The sequence below is a fragment of the Pteropus medius genome, unplaced genomic scaffold (genome assembly GCF_902729225.1).
Source record: "Pteropus medius unplaced genomic scaffold, Ma_sr-lr_union100, whole genome shotgun sequence".
Lineage (NCBI taxonomy): Eukaryota > Metazoa > Chordata > Mammalia > Chiroptera > Pteropodidae > Pteropus > Pteropus medius.
In genome coordinates, this window is record NW_024344370.1 from 1,842,391 (window position 1) to 1,864,798 (window position 22,408).

At 36.4% G+C, this 22,408-nt stretch overlaps 1 protein-coding gene across 1 annotated transcript in view; it reads left to right on the plus strand.

The window, feature by feature from the left end:
- ITGA1 (integrin subunit alpha 1) overlaps window positions 1-22,408 on the plus strand; it is a 155,864-nt gene that overhangs the window by 58,143 nt on the left and 75,313 nt on the right. The window contains exons 3-6 of the mRNA XM_039869916.1: window positions 7,854-7,966; window positions 10,391-10,479; window positions 10,602-10,713; window positions 11,310-11,437. Of these exons, the coding sequence (XP_039725850.1) occupies window positions 7,854-7,966; window positions 10,391-10,479; window positions 10,602-10,713; window positions 11,310-11,437 (442 nt within the window). The remainder of the gene's footprint in view (window positions 1-7,853; window positions 7,967-10,390; window positions 10,480-10,601; window positions 10,714-11,309; window positions 11,438-22,408) is intronic.

Below are 22,408 nucleotides of genomic sequence, written 5' to 3' on the forward strand. Positions count from 1 at the left end.
ACTACAAAAATCTAAATGTCCAAACCTTTAAGGATGACATGATAGCAGCATCATACTGTTCTAAAGAGATCCAGGCACTGGTAATGCAAAATAAATTTTAGAAACATGTTTAGATACTCTGTAAGTGTTTATAAAATCAGATAAGATACAGACTTACTTTAAGAAATGGACTATGGAGTAATTGACATAGTTGGGCAAACATGGATTTTGTTATTTAATTTTTTCCAGAGGTGGGCACCTTTGTAAATCACATGTACTGCTCATGTTTTGGAAGCTCATCAACCTCGGATTTAAAAAATATGATTCTGACCCATCTTACATCTTGGTTGAAGTATGCCTAAAGAAGGAGTACTTGTCAGTCCATTACCAGTATAGTCTCCATATTTGAAAAGCAATGCTTGAATTATTTTGAAAGAACTAAATGTTAGCAGAATAGGCAGCCTTATGCTCCTTTTATCTTTCAGAAATTTACTGTGAAGTGTAATTTACTTTATAGCTTTGGCTCAGAAACCACATTTTCTTAGTGTCAGAACACATATCTCTGATTAAGATCAGCTGTTTATTATGGTTAACGTGAGCTCAAGCAACCAAGTTATTGCAAGGTGGTTCCGAAAATTTCACAAAGAGCACAATTGGTTTAATAATTTTGCATTGAAGAGAAGAAACTTAAATGTGCTTAGCATTGCACAAGCCTTCCAGATTAGGTGGTAATCGCAAATATGGCAAGGTCTTGATCGAATAGGAAAATGAGATGTTTATGTGCGGCTTTCCACTCTCTGCCGTTCCTTTGCTTCATCCTTCCAGTGTGTGCACCCACCCTTTTAACTGCTGTTCCAGCAATCATTCTTGGGGGGCTTCTGCTTAAGCAGTGACTTCGGTGGGCCTGTCTTTCCATAGTAGATTTTCATGATGCAGATACCTCCCTCGCCAGTCCTCAACCCAGTGTACAAGTATGAATCAAAACCTGTTGATTTTGTGCCTTTTCCCTCGAGCACCCTGTTTTATGCCTGGTAAGGTTTACTAGGGGCCTCATGTGATTGATGACCTGCTTCCAATACATAACGTGTTTTAAATAAAGCTTATTTAAGTTGGGATAAAAACTTTTTAAAGGTTCTATCAAATTTTCTCAGACAGATTTTAATATAATATTTATTTTACTTTGTTCATCATATCTTTTGAGGTTGAAATTTCCTCTATGCCGAACTTGTCATTTCTTTGGCTCACCTCATTCCCACCCGTCTACCTTTCATGTCTGAGAGCCCTGCAGCTAATGGGGCCACTGTATAACTTTATTCTCTAAAAGGAACAAACACACCATTTATTTTTTAAAAATTGGCTGGCAGTGCATACTTGGCACTCTGATAGTGACTTGGCTCGGACATCGAGAAAGGGTTAGGTGAAAGAGTGTTCATGAAATAACGTACGTGTGAGACAACAATCTCCAGGAAACTATCTTTTACAGAGGGGAAAAAACATAAACACAAAAACAAAGTAGTCAGAGACCAACTACTATTCGAATAAATATAATAACGGTCATAATGACTATTATAAATAGCAAACATTTCTCAATCCACCAAATTTTATATTTGGAGATTTTATGGAGAAGAGATATTTCTCTCATTTCAATGATTTTTGAGTTTATTGAGCATTTCTCTAGAGATCAGCAATAAGATCTAGAGCATTCTTTAATCCTCTTAATCTGCTGACAAATTAAAGCAATAATGCCAAATAAAAAACAAAAATCTAATAGAAATAAAATGTAATGAGTTAAGGCAAACTTGCATTGAGCTTTAAAATAACAACATCCACAGTTCATGAAACAATGTGCCTTGGGTCTTCATGTTGACCTTGTGGGTTTGGGCGGATATCACTCTTATCTTCATTTTCTAAACAGAAAACTGAGAACAAATTGCCAAAAGTTTACGATAGCCAGTATGTGACAGGCCAGGGTGTGAAACAACAGCCTTCTGACTTTCGGCCAGTTCTCTCCTCTAACAGCAAGGATTCTCTGTAACCTTGACCCATGGAAATGCTGCCTGTGTTACCCAAAATCATATATACAGCATTCTGCTAAATATTTAGCCTCTAAAATGAAAAAAAAAAGCGATTCCCAATATAGATCTCTTAGCTGATCACATGAGTCTAAAATTCACAGGTCTGACTTATTTAAATTCTTAGAGTATTTGATACAGTCATCAATTCATTCATTTAATAAACATTTATTGAATGTTTATTTTGTACCTGGCACTGTTATAGGCACCAAGAATATATGAGTGAATAAAATAGATGAAAATTTCTGCTCCCATGGAGCTTATATTCTATTGAGGGGAGGGGAGCAGAAAATGAATAATAAACTTAATGAACAGGTAGGTTATATCACATGTCTGAAGGTGATAAGTGCTGTAAGGAAAAAGAGAGTAAGATAATGGGGACTGGGAATGCTGGAGATTCTTGAAATTCCATAAACTCTGTACTGATACTTTTTTAGGATCTTGTTTTACGCAGCTTGGGAAAAGTGTCTTACTCAGAATTAAGTGGTAAGATACATGTACTTCCTAGGACTACATGCTTGATAGCAGAACAAAGAGCTCCTAGGAAAAGACACAAAATTGTTTTATGTCCTACGTCCTGTTAACCCCATTCTTTACCATTGGCCCCAACTCTCAATCCTGGCCCGCCACACTCTACCACTGCCTGAGCATCACACCTCAGTCTTTACTTACCTGTATCACATGACAAGCCGTGGGGCCAGCGGCTGTGTCAGGTTATTTCCAATGATTCCCCGTACTCCAGGGCCTTTTGATCTCCACACTGCTCTGGAGATCAAATACAAACCCCAGACCCTTTCCTGCCTTTCAAAGTCCACTGCTGGCCAACGTCTACCTCCTTGCCCTGGTTTATATAGACGCTTTTCTCTGTGTTCCCATACTTCCTGTCACCTTCCATTTTTAGCTCTCGCTCTTCTGTTTCCACACTTTTGCCTGAGCTATTTGTGATCTCCCTTCCATCCTGCCTTATAATTCGCAATAACGTTTCTGTTACCACACTGTTCGGAACTCACTTTTTATTGATTATCCTAGATTTTCTCCAGTACACATTTTCCACCTAATTGGTTCTCCTCTACGCATTTAGAATTTATTCTACTAAGATGATGGAATCTTAGAATTGGAAGGGTCTTTGGAGGCCTATCTTCTATCTACTGTAGAAACATCTTCCAAAGCATCCCTGACCAATTATAATCTACCTTATCTTGGCCTGAGGGTCTGCCTGACCAGCCTATGTTTTCCTTGTCAGTTTAAATCTTTATCACTTTCCACAAGCCCACCGCCCTACTACCTCTCACACTAAATCTCTCTAGAGGACTACAGCTAGTAGTTTCTAAGAGAGGGAAGAAAGGAGAGAAGAAGGGAGGGAGGGAGACACCAGATCAAAACTTTATCCTCCTTTTCTGTTTCAGTTAGCTGTTGCTGCAAACAAATTACTCCAAAACTTAGTGGCTTAAAACAACCATAACTAATTATTTCTCAAGATTTTGAGGATTGAATAGGTGTGCCCCTGCTGCCTAGGGAACCTCATGAATGCTCATTCTACCATCTGTGCTCATCTGGTACCTCGACTGGGGCTGGAGGATCCAAGATGATTAAATTCATATATCTGGCAGTTCCTGCTGCCACCTCAAGCATTACTTCTCCTCCACGTGGCCTCCCATCTTCCATTAGGCTATACTGGGCTTCTTCACAGCATGATGGTCTCAGATTTCCAAAAATGGTAAAGTGGAATCTGCAATGCCTTTTAAAGTCTAGCCTCAGCAGTCACAACATCATTCTGGCTGCATTCTATGTATCAAGCAGACTCCAGTTTCACCAGGAAAAAAATAGATTCTACTTCAATGAAGGATGAAAGACAACATCACATCACAAAAATTCTCAATATTCCAAACCATCTACCACATGCACAAACTTCTGGATACCAAGCCATCGAGATCCCTGTGTAGGGAATCAGTAGTCTTTCCTCATTTCTGAGACAAACCTGTCCTTCTGCATCCACCCCTTCTATCTGCTCAGGGACTCGACTCCCTCTCCTGTGACATTAGCCTTTCCCTTGTTATCATGATTTAACCATATATACATTGCCTCTATAATAAATTTAAATTTGCTCCAAACCCCTCATAAGCCCACACTTATTAACATGGCCTATCTCCCTCATTTTTAGCCATGTTACTTGAAATAAAGTTTGCCCTAGGTTCCTGGCTCCCATTCTCACCTCCCATTCTTGATATTCTTTTCCTTCCTTGACACCACCGTGGCTTCTGTGACACCACTGTTTCCTGGTTCTCCTTCCTCCTCTCAGATCACTCCTACCAATATCTTTCCTTTGCAAATTAAAATCTGAAATGTTATTTTCTCCTAGATGCCAGCCCTCAACTCTCTTACTCTGCTATCTTAAGATTGTAGTATTTATTCTTAAAGCTTCAACCATGTTCACAGCGTGCTCATATATATTCCGTGCGGTTTCTTAGATGTTCCCCGGCAAGACTGAGCCCAGATGCCTGCAGAAGCAATCCATTGTCAGTGTACTCTTTTTTTCTGGCCCTTCTTCCTTCCCTCCATCGTTTTCCCCACCTCCACATTTGTGCACTCTTAGAATTGCCTCCCCAAAAATCTACCTGTATGAAAGTTCTTGACTGGGGTCTGCTTTGAAGTGAGGGGGACCCAAACTAAGATAGCTTATATCCTAAACGTTTCTAGAATTGGTTATCCCTTTGTCTCCACTTCTTTAATTCAGATTCTCCTTTCTCATCTGGATTATTTTAGGAACTCTTTCATTCTCTGAGTCTAATTTGCCCCTTTCCCCAATTTATTCATGATGCTGCAAACAAATAAGCTTTATAAATCAGAGTTGATTATGTCACATCCCTCTTCAAAAGCTTCAATGGTTCCCAACTTCCCCCTTGATAAAATAAACCTATAGGTTTTAAAGCGGACTATAAGAATATTAGTAATCGGAACACTGTTTACCTTGCCAGACCAACTCGTACTCCAGTTATAGTGAGCTACTTGGCCTTATCAAGAGAGCAGTATTCTTTCTTGCTTTTGAGATTTTGCTGAAGTGCCACAAGTTCAAACCTATTCGGTATTGTAATAGTAACTTTATGGTTTACTTCCCCTCTAAATTTTAAACAACTTTAAAAAATAAGTTTTATCTATTTTATATCCCCAGGGCCTGGAATAGATGTCTAGCCTGTAGAATGTTGTTAATAAAACATTAATCGATCTACCCAGCCCCAACTTAAAGACTTTCCATAACAGTCCACTCACTACTTTTCTCTTAATTGTTTTAACTATAAAACTAATATAATCAATCACATTACAAAAGCTTTGAAATTACTAGGGGGGAAAGCCTAACCATAACCTCCCTAATATAATTTGTTATGTTTTTGGTGTGCTCCATTTTAATCTATGTTTTACATAGATGAAGTTGTTCTATCATCTGAGAAAAATGTATATTATAACAATAAAAAGAATTACCACTTGTATAGTACATATTATGAGCCAGATACTGGTGTAGGCATTTTACATACAGTAACATTTAATTTTCATGATGACCCTGTGAGGTGGCTGCTCTTACTATTTTCATTTTACAGTCAAAGAAACAAAGGCACTAAGGGTAATCGACTTGTCCTAAACATACATCTAAGTAAATAGTAAAGTCATGATTTGAACTCATGAAGTCTGACACCAAAGCTCATGCTATATTTTGTGGAGAAGATTGAATTACTTAGTACATGGAAAAGACTTAGAACAGTGTTTAGCATGTGGCATAAATTAATTAAATGCTAGCTATTATTATCACTGCTATTATAATGAGTACATTGAATATAATTTGGTATCTTTCACTTTAAATTATGTCATAGGTTTTCATTAAATTAGGTAGGTTTTTACTTTACATTAGGTCAAAAATAATTTTTAATCCTACCATGCGATCTAATTACCTATTATTTTTTTATGGCTGCACAATTCCTTATAGAATGATCCTGCAATGATTAATTAGTTCTTGCTGTTCATTAGGTCAAAAATAATTTTTAATCCTACTATGTGATCTAATTACCTATTATTTTTTTATGGCTGTGCAATTCCTTATAGAATGATCCTGCAATGATTAATTAGTTCTTGCTGTTCATCATGTTTCTTTTAATCTTTCATTATTACATATAACACTTTGGGCATTATCTTTATGCATTAAGCTTTTCCTCTTAATTTTAGGTCATTTTTTTCAGAGAGATTCTCAGAAGTAGAAACTATGCATTAAAGAATTTGAACATTTTTATAGTTATTTATTCATAACAGAAATGGCTTTGTAAAAGCCTCATATCATAACTATGTTTTAGAGAGTCTATTCAACAATTAAATATCTACAATTGTTATAAAACTTATTTCCATTAATACTAGCTTTGCCCAAAATACCTACGCAAAATAAATCCCATACTTTTTCAATATGAAAATCTTTCAAATCTTTAAATTTTAAAAAATGCATGCCCTATCTACCAACATCTCGAAACAACCTCTCAATTCTCCTTCAGACATTTTTTCTTTATGCTAAACATCCCCAACTTTCCCTCAAGCATCTCTAGTCTAACAAAATTACTAGACTCTTAGCCATCTGTGTCATAGTCTCCTAAATACATTCCATTGTGCCAGTGTCCTTAATTTGGCGATCCCAGACATGGTCTGACAATGCAGAACACAGAGGGGCTATCACTTTCTTTGACCAGGGCATCTATTTCCAGCAATGCAGCCTAAGGTCACATTAGCATTTTTGGCACTAAAATACACTTTTGGCTCATATTTACTTTCTATCAACTAAATCCCTCATGACTTTTTCACACGAACTTCTATTAAGTCAAGTTTCCCACATCTTGTACTGATGTAGATAATAGTATGCAGTAAAATGAAGTTATTTACATAAGTTTTTTATTAAACTTTAACTAGTTTAAGTTTCTTGTTCCCGGAATGTTGAGATGTTTCTGAATGCCCAAATAGGCATATTGATTTACTTGATGAGTACTTTTATACTTTCCGTATCTTTATTCAAGTCATTAATAAAGATATAGGCTAAGGCAATACTAAGTGTAATCTTATGACACACAATTGGAGTCTTTTGCTTACTAGCAATCAGTATCCTTGGGCATAACTGTTTAGCCAGCAATGAATCAGCAGCTGTGGATCCACCTCAATAGTTTAACAATCACATTCATTCATCCTATTTCTGAAGATATCATAGGAGACCTTGTTAAATGGCTTGCTAGAACTAATATAAATCGTGATTATATTTTTCCAGTAATTATAATAAAAATGATTTCATAATTCTGTCTCAAAAGACAATAAGTGATTTTAACTTTGGTCTCACAACTATCCTTATTTTCTAAGTGCTTACAACCTAACATATACTAATGTTAAATGTTTATATTTCCTAACTTCTCTATTAAATTATCAGTTCCTGATGAAAAAGTCATTTATACTTCCATGTTTTGTAAACTAACACAACAGTAGGCTTAACCACTATTTATTATTTCAGCCCCCAAATAAAAATATGACAAAGTAATGTATAATACAATAAAATAAAATGTTATGGCATCCCTCTTCTATGTATTTTATGTGTTTTTTTTATTCAAACCAATCTGCAGTTTGGAGAAGAAACTCTGCTCATTTTAGATAACATTGAATTAATAATACAAGATGACTATCTTATTTTGTCAATGGGAACTGCTGTCAATTGTCTTAGAATTAGTTATAAAATAACTAAAGCAAAATGTTTCTTGTTCAAAAATGGTAATTGAGTTATTTAACTTCCAGGGTGCTTATTGGTTCTCCTTTAGTTGGCCAACCTAAGAACAGAACTGGAGATGTGTATAAGTGTCCAGTTGGGAGAGGAGAATCGTTACCTTGCATAAAGCTGGACCTACCAGGTATGTAAAGTCAAAATGTTGAAGTCTGGTCCTAAATTATGCCCGATAACCTAACTAAAAATAAATTTCAACCAACTCAAGAAAATATTAAAAATAACCTATAAACATCCTTTAGTTCTTATCATTCAAATTTACATAAAATAACATTTTGATTCCCTCTGCCCTTTATTTATTTGCTTTAGAAATTCACCATAGGATATCCATAGATTTAGAAGACCTTGCTGGTTTTGTAACCTTTCATGACCTTCATTGTTCAGAATCCTTTGTAAATACATGGTTACATGAAAGAACTTTTCCAAATAAAATTCGCCCACCACATTTCCTCCACAAAATTTACCTTAGTGTTTGTTTTTTAAAAGAAAATAGCACAAGAGGAATTGAAATAGATAAATTTACTTTTTTAAAAAAGAAAATAGCACAAGATAAATTTATATTGAAATAGAGGTATTTGATAGAAATATCACTATAGTTAGAACTTAACTAGAAAATTCCTACTAGAACTATCCAGGAGTTAGAAACCTGTCAGTGTTCTATATGGTATTAAATACCATGGAAATGATTCATAACCTACAACTTTATTTCAGATATTGTATTTTTTCAGTTCTTTTTAAAATTTTCCTATTTGTTTGTTTATTATGAACATTTTTCCTTTACATTCATAAGCATAGTTATAACAGCTGCTTTAATATCCTTGCCTGACAATTCTAACATCAGGAATATCTCAACATTTCTTTCCATTTATTACTTTTCTCTTGAGGTTGGGTCACATTTTCCTATTTCTTCTTATGTTTAGTAATTTTGGATTGTATCCTGGAGTATACTTCTGAGTTATGTGTGGAGATTTAGATCTGCTATATGCCCTTGGATAGTCTGAACTTTTTGTTTTAGCAGGCAATTTACTTGGCTGAACTTAATTTCCAAACTGCAGTGGGAAGCTAGGCTGTTTGAAGTTTACCCTGCATATACACAGTTCATGTCATTCAGATATTTGGACAGAATATATATGAACATAGAACATCCCTCACTTTGCAATTGCTGCCATGGCCCCAAATTTCTGTCTTCTCTTTCTTCAAGACAACAAGACTGAGAGAGTTCTATTTGAGATTTAGCCTCCCTTAGAAGAAAACAAAGACACACAAAAACAGGAAACTCACCCAGTGCTAATCTCTTCTTACAAGTACAGACTCCCCTCCAATTTCTGCTTATTTTTGGTTATTTTCCAGTGCCTTCAGATGGATGGTTGTTTCATACATTTTTTTTTTCTTTTTCCTAGAGTTTGTAGTTGTTATTTGTTAAACAGTTGTTCTGACAGGAGCTACTCCTCCATTACTGGAAACTAGATTTTTAACATCAGCGTGGAGATTTTAGCTACATCAAGAACAGTAGCAAAGTTTCTATGCAGTCCCTAATATCCCAGGAATGCCCAACCCTAGTATAAAAAAACTCGAATCCAGGTTATTCAAAACCATTTTAGATTATAGCCCAGTCCCAAGTGCTTTCAAAGCAAATCACATTAAACTCTGGAACAAAGACTGATGTTCAGATTTGGACGTCAGTGTGACCATTCAGGAATCTCTGCTTCCATTTCCCTCTTTAAATATATATATATAGTCTTAAGGTAGGAAAATCTTCTAGGCATGAACAGATCTTTCTTGAACTTGAGTATTGCCACTTTCAAATATGTCAGCATTCTGCTGAGTAAGGTTTAGAAGCTTTTGCTTTCCTTGTCCAATTTTTTTTTTTTTTTTTTTTTTTTTTTTTGATGAGTAAGTAGAACTTCTTGCCAATTTTGCCAGGTTGACATGTTCAAGGACCCAACATTTCAAAACGGAATGTCAAAGGTAGCCCGTTCATTGTGTTTCTCTTATCCAAACTTCCTAGCACTGCTTTAATTCTGCTCCAGTTTTCTTTGTAACGCTCATGATGTCCCCATGATGCTAAATTAATGGTCAAAAAAATTGTATTTGAGTTTCCTTTTCTGGTCCTCTATCCATTTTCCCTCTTCTTGCCAAAAGTCATGTTTCCTCATTGGTCGCTTATAACATGTAGATATGACATGTAAGATAAGTATGTGAATTTACATTATATCTACAATATTAAGAGACTAAAAATTTTATTTGTTTTAATTAGCAAAAAATGTGTGAAAGGCAATCCCACATTGTAGCTGTCCTGATAGTTCTGCATTCTTTTACAGTTCAGCAAAACTATTTGGGATGGTGATCCAGAAAAAAGTTTCTGCGACATTAAGCCATGTTTTCAGCCTTAGCTTGTTCATTATATTCCTTAGTAATACTTTGAAGACTGTTTAGTTGAACCAAAAGAAGAATGTGCTATGATATGAGCAAGGCAAATAGAATGTTTTAATGTGAAGACACTTAATTTCACTTTGCTTTCCAGCTTCACAAAGTTTTGTTCTGTTTTTAGTTAATACATCAATTCCCAATGTCACAGAAGTAAAGGAGAACATGACGTTTGGATCAACGTTAGTTACCAACCCAAACGGAGGGTTTCTGGTAAGAAAGCAAAGAGTTAATAATAGTTAATGAACCAGGAATGCTTTCATTGTAAGTCTTTTAAAATCTTTTATATAATTTTAAACCTTATAGTTTTTAACTTTTTCTTTAATTTTCAAAAGGCATGTGGGCCCTTATATGCCTATAGATGTGGACATTTGCATTACACAACTGGAATCTGTTCTGATGTCAGCCCCACATTTCAAGTCGTGAACTCCATTGCCCCTGTACAAGGTACAGATTTTATGCAATGTTTTTGCATGTTTGAAAGTATAAGCAGTGAATGAGACATATATATACACAGGAGCATACCAAAAAACTTGAAATATTTTCTCAGCTACCAGCATTACCAATTTAGGTAAATGCTTGCTTTGCCAATATATAACCAAATCTCATTGCTATTTTTGGAATTGATATTAATGTAAGTAACCTTTACAGAATCATATTTAAACATCATAGCCAAAGTTGTCACATTGCTTTTATTTAAAGGGTAAGTCTCTCTGAGGATAGTAACCTCATTTGAAACATACACAGCATGAGAACTCATATAAAATTCATGTTGAAAATTTCTGAAGATAGCTCATACAATGTTAAAATTAAATATAGATGGGTTTTACTTGATAAGAACTCCAAAACTGTTACTGAATGCAATGAGTATCACTTGTACTTTTTCTAAAACTATTTCTTTCTGATTGTAAAAGCAATGTGTCCACTTTGTAAACCATCGGTTAATCTATTATGATGAGTTTCTTTCAGCCAAAAGAAAATCATTTCATATACCTCTAAAAAGATAGACCTTAAATTTGAACAGTGGACTCCCTTTGTTGCAGAATGCAGCACTCAACTGGACATAGTCATCGTGCTGGATGGTTCCAACAGCATCTACCCCTGGGAGAGTGTTACAGCTTTTCTAAATAACCTTCTTGAAAGAATGGATATTGGTCCTAAGCAGACACAGGTATGTAACTCTGTGTTTTGATTTCTCTTGTCTGAAAGATAAAAATGCATGAATTTTTACTAAAACAAAGTATTCTGAAAATGAATTAATTAATAAAGGTAACATTCAGGGTGAATTTTATATTCCATAACCCTGTTCTTATTCCTAATAAAAGGAATATTACTGACAGATCATATTATATTTAGACAGAAAATATTGTGAAAGCTGCCATTTTCAGTGTTCTTGGAAAATATCTCCTATAGATCTCTATGAAATCATAATTGAATTCTTAATTATAATGTAAGTGTAGCCACTTTGGCACTATCAGAGCAGAGTTTCAGAATTTATAGAAACTAATCTGACATCCCAAAGAACCATCACATCATAATCTCCTTTCTCATATTATACAAACACATTAGGAATTGACCACAGGATATTGCTTAAAGTCTATTTTTCTCTGTACTTAATAATTCTTTTTTCCTTAAGTAAAAAGCAAATGCTCCATGCTTTAGCTACAGTAAGGTGAATCCTTTTTTGTCTTTCTTTTTCATCCTGTGAGTACCTGTTTCTAAACATTTCCCCTTTGTTACCTCTAAATGAAACAGAACTTCTCACGTGACTCTTCCACTTTAGACACTGAGTTTGGGTTTAATTCATCTAAATTTATATGGCCATATGGCTTAAAATATAAAGACACAGGGATAACAGGAAAATTAAATGTCAAAGTGAGGTCCATGGCTTGAGTGCAGGAATTAGCACTAGAATCAGAATTGTTGTTGCCTGGTTTGGGGACTATGGGAGACCACGGGGACTCTAGGACTGCACGTGTCCCGTGTGCTTTCTTTTTCTTTCTGAGAGCTTCATTTTTGGAAAAATTTCTTGAGGCACTGAAAAAGTGCTCTGACCACGTCAATGTTTGTCACACCTACATTAAAATTGGGATATAAATGCGCGCGCGCGCGCGCGCGCACACACACACACACACACACAGGTATCTGTGTATGTATCCATCCATGCATATATATATTTTTTAAAAACATACATTTTCTTGATAGAATAGTAGTTGAAGATTGAAAATGAAACTCAAACCTCAAAGTGAAATGTCATATGGGTGTATTCCAAAGCTGAATAGGTCTCTTTAGAGAGCCAGGTGAGGCGTAAGCTTGCGTATGTCCTACTAAAGAATAGAAAACTTGAAATCAGTATGAAATCATTCAAAGAAAATAGACTTTTATACATCAAAACGTGGAAATTTTCCTGGATTCAAGTTTCTCATCTACAATTGGTCTTTCCAAGTGAATTACCAGAAGTATATCTTTCTTTCTACAAAGTGTCAGGTGGTCCATATCCCTTACAAAACCACTCTGGAATTGTGACTTGCTCCTCTTCTTGGTACATGTTCTACATGGATCCCCTTATTTTCCCTTCTGAAGCCCTTTCTTCCTCCTTTCCTGTCTTCCCCTGTCCTTTCTTCTTTGTCAAAAAGATTTCGTAGAGCCATAAAATTAAGCTGGAAGGAATCTTAGAGGTAATTTAGCCAAGAATCTCAATTTATGGAGGGACGTGACAGGCTAAGTGACTTGTTCAAGGTTCCTTAATTGTTGACAGCACATAAACCCACACGGCTCTCCAACAACAGTCCAGTGTTCTTTTTTTTGTTTGTTTTCCTGAGAGCCCTACTTCTGGAGAGAAGTTTCAGAGCTGATTCCATCTGATGTCCTCAAATAACAGGTCTCTAGTACTTTCCATCTCATCATGACTGTCCTCATTCTTCCTAGGCCAGCCCTTTGGCTGGAACCAGCCCAGGCCTCTTGGTGCTCTGCTCCCTGCACTGACATACCTGACATCCACTGCTTGATCATAGCTCTCCCCTGGCTTCTTCCCTTCTGCTTGTATTGTCTACCCCATTTTACCTTCCTCTCCAATCCTTTCTTTCCAAAACAAATAATATTCTTGAAATATTTTTAAATTTTTAATATTTTATAGTCATCTGAATATTTGAATTTATTTTCCAATTTGTTTATCTATTTTACTATAAAAATTAATTTATTTGTAGCTATTTGTAGAAATTAGTGCAGCTGCAATATGTTTAAAGTTGCTAGACAACTTCAGGAAGAAAATCTATAAGACTATTTTAGAAGTATAATCACTGCTTCATTGAGGATCTGGGACAGTGGCTCAGTCTTGTAAAGGAATAAATAACAATCAGTGGCTTATATGCTCAACCCGTTCTGCTGCAAATTTGATGTTTCTAACTCTTAGAACGATAATTAATTTTACATTTCTGTGATGAGAATCCTAATAGAGGAGCTATTCTGTCTAACCGCCAGAGAAATTCTAGCCCGCGGGGTGGGCTTCATGGAGTTACATCTTTCTTATAGGGAACAATGACTCTATTCAGAGAAATGTTTACAATGAAAGCACCCAATTTTGCCCTAAGATTGGCAGAGTTAGCTTCTAGAATTTTTCCTCCTCCTTACTTACTTACCCTCCCTATGTCTATTTCTAAAAGGGGCAGACATAAAAATGAATTGTGAGAGAGGCTTCCCAGAGGAGTTACAAAGACAGAAAGTTAAGAGCTGGATAGAGAACTCTTAGACTCCTCATTCATATCAAGGAAATTAAGGCATTGAGAATGGGGTTCAGAGAATGTGTGAAGATTTCTCTGTAGAAAGAACCTGGTGAGAAAGTCTTCAGTGGACTGGGTCATACAATGAGCTTGGTACATGTCTAGTAAAGTTGGGACACACAGTTGACTAGTGCCTGACTCCTGCCTGAAATATCTACTGCCTAGCAACTGACAGGCAAGTCAAAGTAGAGACAGCTGCACTGAGATGAGCCTATACTCCCAGTTTGTCAGTACAAGGAATGTATGTGTTTCCCTGGATCATCAGAGAATCATTTTAGGTCTGTCCATAGAATCTCCTGCAAGTGAGTGGAGGCCTCTGCACAGGACAGCAGAAGATAGCCCTGGTTCCTAGAGACTGCAGTAGTGAAATGCATTCATTCAGCCAAGGATGTAGGTAGTAGGTAAAGGGAGACCACCCAAAGAATTCACAAGAAAGTTGTAAACATTTGTTAACACCTGATCTTTCTTAGGATAACACCAGTGGAGTAGGAATTTCTATACCCTTTATTTATTTTCTCTACCCCATCCCCCGAGAGATCAGAAACTATAGTTGGCAATCTAAGAGAGACAGGTGGGAAACAGAGAGCTGTGCCCATTTCTCAGCCACATTCTTCTCACCTGTAAAGCTTTAATAGGGGGAGAAGAGAAGATTTAATTATAAATCGACGCTCATAGTTTGTCTTGTTGGTTTTGTTTTAAGTTGAACCGTATGTATAAAATTTGTTGCTATATAAAATTTGTTGACCTATAAATACAGAAATTTCATGTGGTACAACTGAAATTAAAATATACTAACAGACATTTTAAAACTAAGAGTGAGAAGTCATAACACATCTGTCTTTCCACTCAGGGAGAGTGGAACAACTTCACCCTAAATCAGTCTTAAAGGGATGAAGGGGCAAAACAATTTGCATTTTGATTATAGTAGTTCTCCTTATCTGCAGGGTATATGTTCCAAGACTTTCTGTGGATGAGTGAAACTGTGGATAGTATTGAACCCTGTATATACTATGCTCTTTCCTATACATTTATACCCATGATAAAGTTTAATTTATAAATTAGGTACAATAAGATTAATGACAATAATAATAAAACAATAATTATAACAATATATTGTAATAAGAGTTATGTGAATATGCTCTCTCTCAAAATATTGTACTATACTCACCTTTTCACTTAAAGAAAGCACTTTACAGCTTCTCTTTGGCATATCTGAATTGCCAGCATCACTAGTCTTGTGTTTGTGGGCTATTTTTAAGTAAAATAAGTGTTACTTGAACACAAGCACTATGATACTGAGACAATCGATCAAATAACCGAGATGGATATTAAGTGACTAATGGGTGGTAGATAGTGTCTACAGTGTGGATACACTGAAGAAAGGGATGATTCACATCCTGGGCTGGACGGAACACGATGGCCTAAGATGTTGTTATGCCACTCAGAATAACGCACAATTGAAAACTTATGAATTGTTTATTTCTGGAATTTTCCTTTTAATATTTTCAGACCACAGTTGACTACAGATAACTGAAACCACTGAAAGCAAAACTGTGGGTAAGGGAAGATTACTGTGTATTTCATGTGTTCTTGTTTGTCATATGGATTATATTTATATACTTGGTACAACAGGTAAAGATCAACTATGATGGCTCTTCTCTGCAGTCATAGATTTATGATTTAGTAAGTGCAAATATTGAAAGGCAATCTCAAAAATATGAAACATTTCTGGAAGTAATTGTCACCTCTCACCAGAAAGAAAAAGATAGAAAGGAAGAGAGAAGGAGGAAGGAAGGGAGGGAGTGAACCAGGGAGGGAGGGAAGGAGGGAGGGAGGGAGAAAGGAAGGGAGATGGAAAGATGGAAGGAAAGAAGGTAGGTAAATTAAAAAGCTTGCATTAAAGTTTCTATGTGACAATTAGTATACGTTGGGGGAATGCAGCACAAGTGACAGAAACGTCCATTCTAAATATAGTAATCTCCCCCTTATCTGCAGTTTCACTCTCCAGGGTTTCAGTTACTATGGTCAACTGTAGTCCAAAAATTGAATGGAAAATTCCAAAAATAAACAATTTATAAATTTTAAGTTGCAAGCCATTCTGAGTAGTGTGATAAAATCTTGTACCATCTTGCTCCATTCCACTCCGGATGTGACTCATCCCTTTGTCCAGCGTATCCATACTGTACATACAGTACGATAAAATATTTTGAGAGACTACATTCACATAACTTTATACTGTTTTAATTGATCTATGTTATTATTATTTATTGTTATTGATCTCTTAGTATGCCTAATTTATAAATTAAACTTTATCATAGATATGTATGCATAGGAAAAAACAAAGTACATATAGACTTCGGTATTATCCACAATATTCACGGGTTTAGCATCTACTGGGGATCTTGGAACGTATCCCAGTGGATAAGCAGACCTACTGTAGTTACTCAAAGTTTCTTCCATGTTTCTGTGTGGTCCCATTAAGACATTTGCAAACATAGTCAAGGAATTTTTGTAAACCAGTTTTTTTGCCCAAGACAGAGTAAAGGCTATAAAATTGCTTTTTAAAAAGCTACCTATAAAAGCAAACCTGAAACACTCTGAACTTGATATAAAAGATATGACTGTATAAACATTATGGAGGTGTTATTGATCCTCAATACCGAAACATAACATTGCTTTTAATAATAAATGAGAATGATATAAATATGCCAAATATGAGTGCATTACCCTAAATAAAACCAATAAATTGTGAGGCTTGATATAAAAGTGAAATATACTAATGGAACAATGTCTAGATTGTTCCCATCAAGAGTAGAGCATAACATTAAACCAGGCAAAACGAAAGAGGGAAATTAATTAAATTTTAGGAATATTATTTATCTTTCTTTTTACTGCACATGTTATGGCCCTTTCCCTAGAAGCCTTAAATATGAGGCCTGATTGATTGTTTTGAGGTCTGAAAAGAAGCCTGACTGAGCCAGGCAGCCATATCCTTGTCAATCAGGCTACAGCTTCTGCAAGAAGTGCTGTGAATGAGGTGAATCTTCTCACTTGCTAGCCTCCTGGTCTCCATTCTCCCCCACCTCCACGCATCACTCACCTAAGTTATCTTTCCAAGGTAAAGTTCAGATCATGGCATATTCTCTGATAAAAATCGACAGTTGTTGCCTGCTGAATAATATCTGATCTCTCCAGTGAACTATAAGGCATTTGTCATCTGGCACCGGTCATTGCCACTGCTTCCTGCCTCCCTCATGCCCACTTGTCTTCTTGCCGCACAGCCTCTACTCACCCTGGCCTCCCCTGAATGCATCGTTCTGTGCTCACGTGATTCCCTCTGCCTCCAATGCCCTTCTCTATCCCAGCCCTATGTGCCAGGTGAACTGCTTAGATTCAGTTCAAATGTCACTTTCTCTGTCATTTTTTATGATTATTCCACCCACCCTTCCCAAGAAGATTTCCCTCCCATCCCATATTTCCATAGTATTCACACACCCTTCACTTACTGCACTCATCCATCACTCGGTAGCATCGCTTTTTGTTTCACGTGTCTGTCTTCTGGTGGACTGTAAATTCCATGGTGACAGCATTGTGCCTTAATGATATATGGTTCAGAGTTTTCTGTGTTGCCTAGCACATAGGAGGCAAGTCATTTGCACTGGGAAAATGTAATTCCTGGAGGCTTTCATGTCTCTTTGTGTTAAAAATTATTATAGTAGTGACCACCATCTATCACTCCGCTTCATGAAGTCTTTGCTAGAAGGTACTTGCTTGAAGGGGACTGCCCCTGGAAGCCCCTTTACATTGTGTTTTAGGCCTTTCTTTATAGGTGTTCAGTCGTCTAGCCCCATTCACCTCTAGTCCTGATTCCTTCCATAGTCTTCTCCCTTCTCCACAAAACTTGACTTTAATGTCTCCTACCCTTGGATTTTGGAACATGGATCAATCTTACAGTAGCATCTTCCATCAAGCAAGAAGCCAACTAAAGACACCCTTTTCCTAGGACCTGTACCTATCATCTATCAACTTTATTTATGTTTTTGAGGACTCGTCTACCTGTGAAACAGTTTCATTTATGTCCTTCTCCATGGTGACAAAGGTTAAGCCTGGTTTCAGCTAACAGCCTCAAAATGTTTTGTGCTGACAGTTAACCTGGATTGCAGCCTGTACTATCACCACATCCATACCCTGACTTAATTACATTAGATGCATGTAGTAAGGCAGTGCTTTTGTACCATAGTTTGGTAAAAGGAAATATAAATTGGTCAGATACAAAGCCTAAGCTCTTGTCAGATAAGCAACTGTGCATCTTACAGAAACAGAAAACTTCATTGTTTTACTCTGTCTTTACTCCCCTAAGGAAGCCATCGATTTATTAATGTTAATTGTGGAATGAAAGCCCAGAAACTTAGTTCTGCTGGGCATTAAAATATAGGTGCTGGTGTTACAACCCTGATTTAACAATACAAGGTAATAATATAATTCTAAATGAGTAAATAATTTCATTCTCTCATAACTCTTTGACTCAAAATACTTAATAGCTATTTTAAAGATTATCTTTCTTACACTCCCTTGTCATTCTGTTGTGACTTTGTTTCACGAGAAAAAAATCAGTAAGGCCTTCCTTTCGGTGATTTCTAACAATGTCCTTTCTTATTCTTCACATTCAGTTTCTTCCTCTTTCGTCTCTACTCCCAAAAGAAATGAAGCCATTGTGTAATTAATTCATTTTAATTCAGCAGATATCTATGAAGTATCTTATTAAGTATTATGCTAAGTGTCACGGGGAATGTAGAAAAACACTAAAACTTTGTTCCTAATCCCCCAAAAATGTCCAACTTAGAAATGAGGTAAAATCTTATATTTGAATAACTGCAACTCATGACAGTGTGTCATAAATATAATAAGGGTGAAGAAGAGAACAATTAATTGATCTTTACAAGTAGGTAGCTCCTAACATTGTAGAACATTGTTTTCCAAACTGTGTTGTTTAAGGTGTTGAATATGTTCTTCGCAAAAAATATATATATATTCTCTTAAATAAGAATAAAATAAATCAGGTCTTCCAATGTGTGATTCGCAATGCATGTTTTCGTGTTAAAGACTTTGAGAACAATTGCAAAAGAATTTGCTTACGAGTTAGAGTAGGATAAGAATAAGAGAACGCCTTGCTCTTTTGCACTATTCAAAATTTATGGCATTTTTTACTTCATGTAAATCGCAGAGGGAAAAATACAGAGACAGACAGATGGCAAAGAGAGACAGAGAAATTGAGGGAAGGGCTCCTGCTGTAAAGATAATGCTTAATTTTGTGTTACCTATTGCTTTCTAATTCCATGGCCATGGAATTCTTTTTTAAAATTGTACCTAGTAACATACAAAAGGATGCTTGTATTTTTTGGAAAAGGGATAAGAAGATATTGGTTTGGGTTTTAGCTGAAAAAGGATTACAAATCTTATGCTTACGTGGAATGTTCTATTGAGCGATATAAACCTATTGTTCATATAACAGAATCCTTAGCCAGTTGTGTTCCTGGTATATGCTATAGACTGAATCAGCTCTTGGGTCTCTTGGCCTTAGATTGTAATTGTATACTTGTCTTTTGTTCTTCTTAGTCAAGAAGTTCAAATTGGATATCCCAAGAGGTAAACACATCCTCTCCATTTGTTTCTAAAAAGTAACTTCTACTTACTTTTATATATCACATGTGTATCGTGTGATATATATTGCATATGCATATGCAATATACACGTTATGTGATATATTTGCATATATACTTGTGACTTACACCCCTTTATAAGAGTCTATTGTTACTATCTTCATCCACTCTTTTACTGATGTCATAAACTACTCTCTTTCCATTCCTCTTAGAAAAAAAAAAAAAAGCCCCAATCTAACCCAGTTGCTTCTTTTAGCTCCCATCCTTCTTATTTCCATTCAGGAAAAATGTCTAGAATCCTCACTCCTTCGTCACCCCTTACCTGCTCTCTACTTAACTTCTGCCCTCTGGTTTCCACAGTAATTGGATGCTTCGAGTCAACTAAGAAGATTCTTGGTTGTTTTTATTTCTTTGTCTTAATTTCTAGAATGACTTAAATTTCTTATCATCCTGACGTATTTTCCAGTCTCTAGACTGCTCTTCTTTCTCCCATTCTGTTTCTACAACCTATTGTCTGTTTTTCAGCTGGGTATCAGGAAGCTGGAAATTCCCTCCTCCATAGGCTTTTCAATATGAGACAGTGACTATGTTTATGATTCCCTCTCCTCTTGCCCCCTCATATGTGTATTCACCACTCAGCTCACTTTTTATCTTGTTATTTAATTCTCACACTTATTCGATGCTGTTGCATATGCACATATACGCATTATGCTAGTACAAATCTATTTCATGTGCCTTAAATTATACTCTAAGCTCAGACTGAAAGTATTTGTATTGAACTAGGTTTCACCAATACTCAGCAAGGCATTACATATGTTTGTTTTGTGATATGAACATTTTCCTGTGATAATTAATAAATGAAACGTTTTTCTGGGGGAAGACACAGCAGGCTTTAACTCGGGTTCCTAAGGTGCTGGCATCAGCCAGGGACCTACACTAAATGTCATTTCCCTGAGATTTGCATTTCACTGCCCACTCTCCTCATTTCCCACACTTCTTTGTAGCTCTCTTTCTGCTTATCGTTATTCCCCTCCTATCTCAGTTTTCTACTTGCTGATGTGAAATGTTGCAGTCATGTAGCAAGAATGTATGAGGGTCAACTGTGAGCAAAGCAAAACATTGGTAATGGATAAGAGAATACCAAAAGCTATGACACAGTCCATGCTCTTTATCCCTGCTTGCCCCTTTAGAACTTATAATGCAGCTGGGCAGATAAAGCATGCATACAAAACAGTTGAGAAGAATGCAGTACTCACGGGAGCGGGGCAGACAATTTTGCTTCAGATTTCAGAGAAGGGGAAGATCAGTATGGACTATACTGGTGACTAGGTAGGGAACATTTTGCAGAGAAAGTGAAACTTGAATCTTACAGTATGGGTAGAATTTTCTTAGTTGGAGGTTAAGGAAGGGGACTTGATGGGGATGGAGTTCACGCTGGGGATTCCTAAACATGAGGGAAGGGGAATAGAAAAGGCAGAGCCTGTTGGGTCATGGAAGGTCAAGGGAAGAACTGAACTCTAACTGATGGGCCCAGCATCTCAAGTAGCACCTTAAAATTTTATCTGTTTTCTATTTTATTTAAAATAAAAATTCTCTTTTAAAGTATACTTCAGAGTCATTGATGCAGGCAATGGAGAGCTACTGGAGATTTTTTAACAAGGAAATTACGTGAAAAGCAGAATTTTAAGACAGTCCATTTGCCATTAATTTGTAGAAGGATTTGAGGAGAGTGGAAATGGAAGGAGGGAGATCAGCAGTAGAGAGACTAACCATCGCCATGGTCTAGGTTCAAGGCAATGATGTCTAGCCTAGGCTAAAGGAAAAACACAGAAATGCAGATAATAGCTGCCTGAGGTATGGTTCCCAGAAGCCAACCCTGAGAGAAGGTGTTAAGTGACAGAGTGTCTCCTGTAGTAAAATAGTAAGGGATTTGGATGAGCAACACGGAGTAGCAATAAAGGACAAACAAGGGTGTGATTTCAAATGAAGTTAAGGCCCCAACCTGATCTGGAAGGGGGGCTTTAAGTTGGGTCAAGGGGATGGTCTTCTGTTGCCTACACTCAGCCATTGCCTATGGAGCAAAGTGAGGGGCAAGGAGGGAGAAAACTGCCAGGCACTTCTGGCTCTTTGAACCTTTGGGGCAAAGCAGCTCTTAACAGTCTCAAGACAGTCATCTGAAGACAAGTTCAGATGGAGTTGTTAGAAACAGAGTATAAAGAAAGGATGAAGAATAGGAAGTTAGAAGTTTTCATATCTTAACATTTACAAAGAATAAGCTTACAGAAGTGAAATATATGTTAAGCAGTTAGAAAGAGAGAAAGAGAGACTAGATAAGATATAAAGCACTGATCTCTGGCTTATTACGGTACTAAAATTTTTCTCTATTCTAGGTGTGAAGATAATTCATCCAGATAATCCAATAGTTTATAGTTTTGTCCTGTAAGATATGTAAAATGTGTTGTAAATGTAAAATATTATGGCACAAAGCAGCCTTGTTTAGTTGACATGACTAACACCTCTTCTCATGTGAACTCCTCACCATGTATAAGTGAGATACTCTCTTTTTCCTGAGTAGTTAACAGCTGATATCTAGAGTTTGGTTGAACTTAATAAATGGAAGCAAAGCACACTCATTAGTAAAAATTAGTAGGACTGTTGGGCAGTGCTATGTGCAACCACATTTGAGATCTATGACCCTCACTT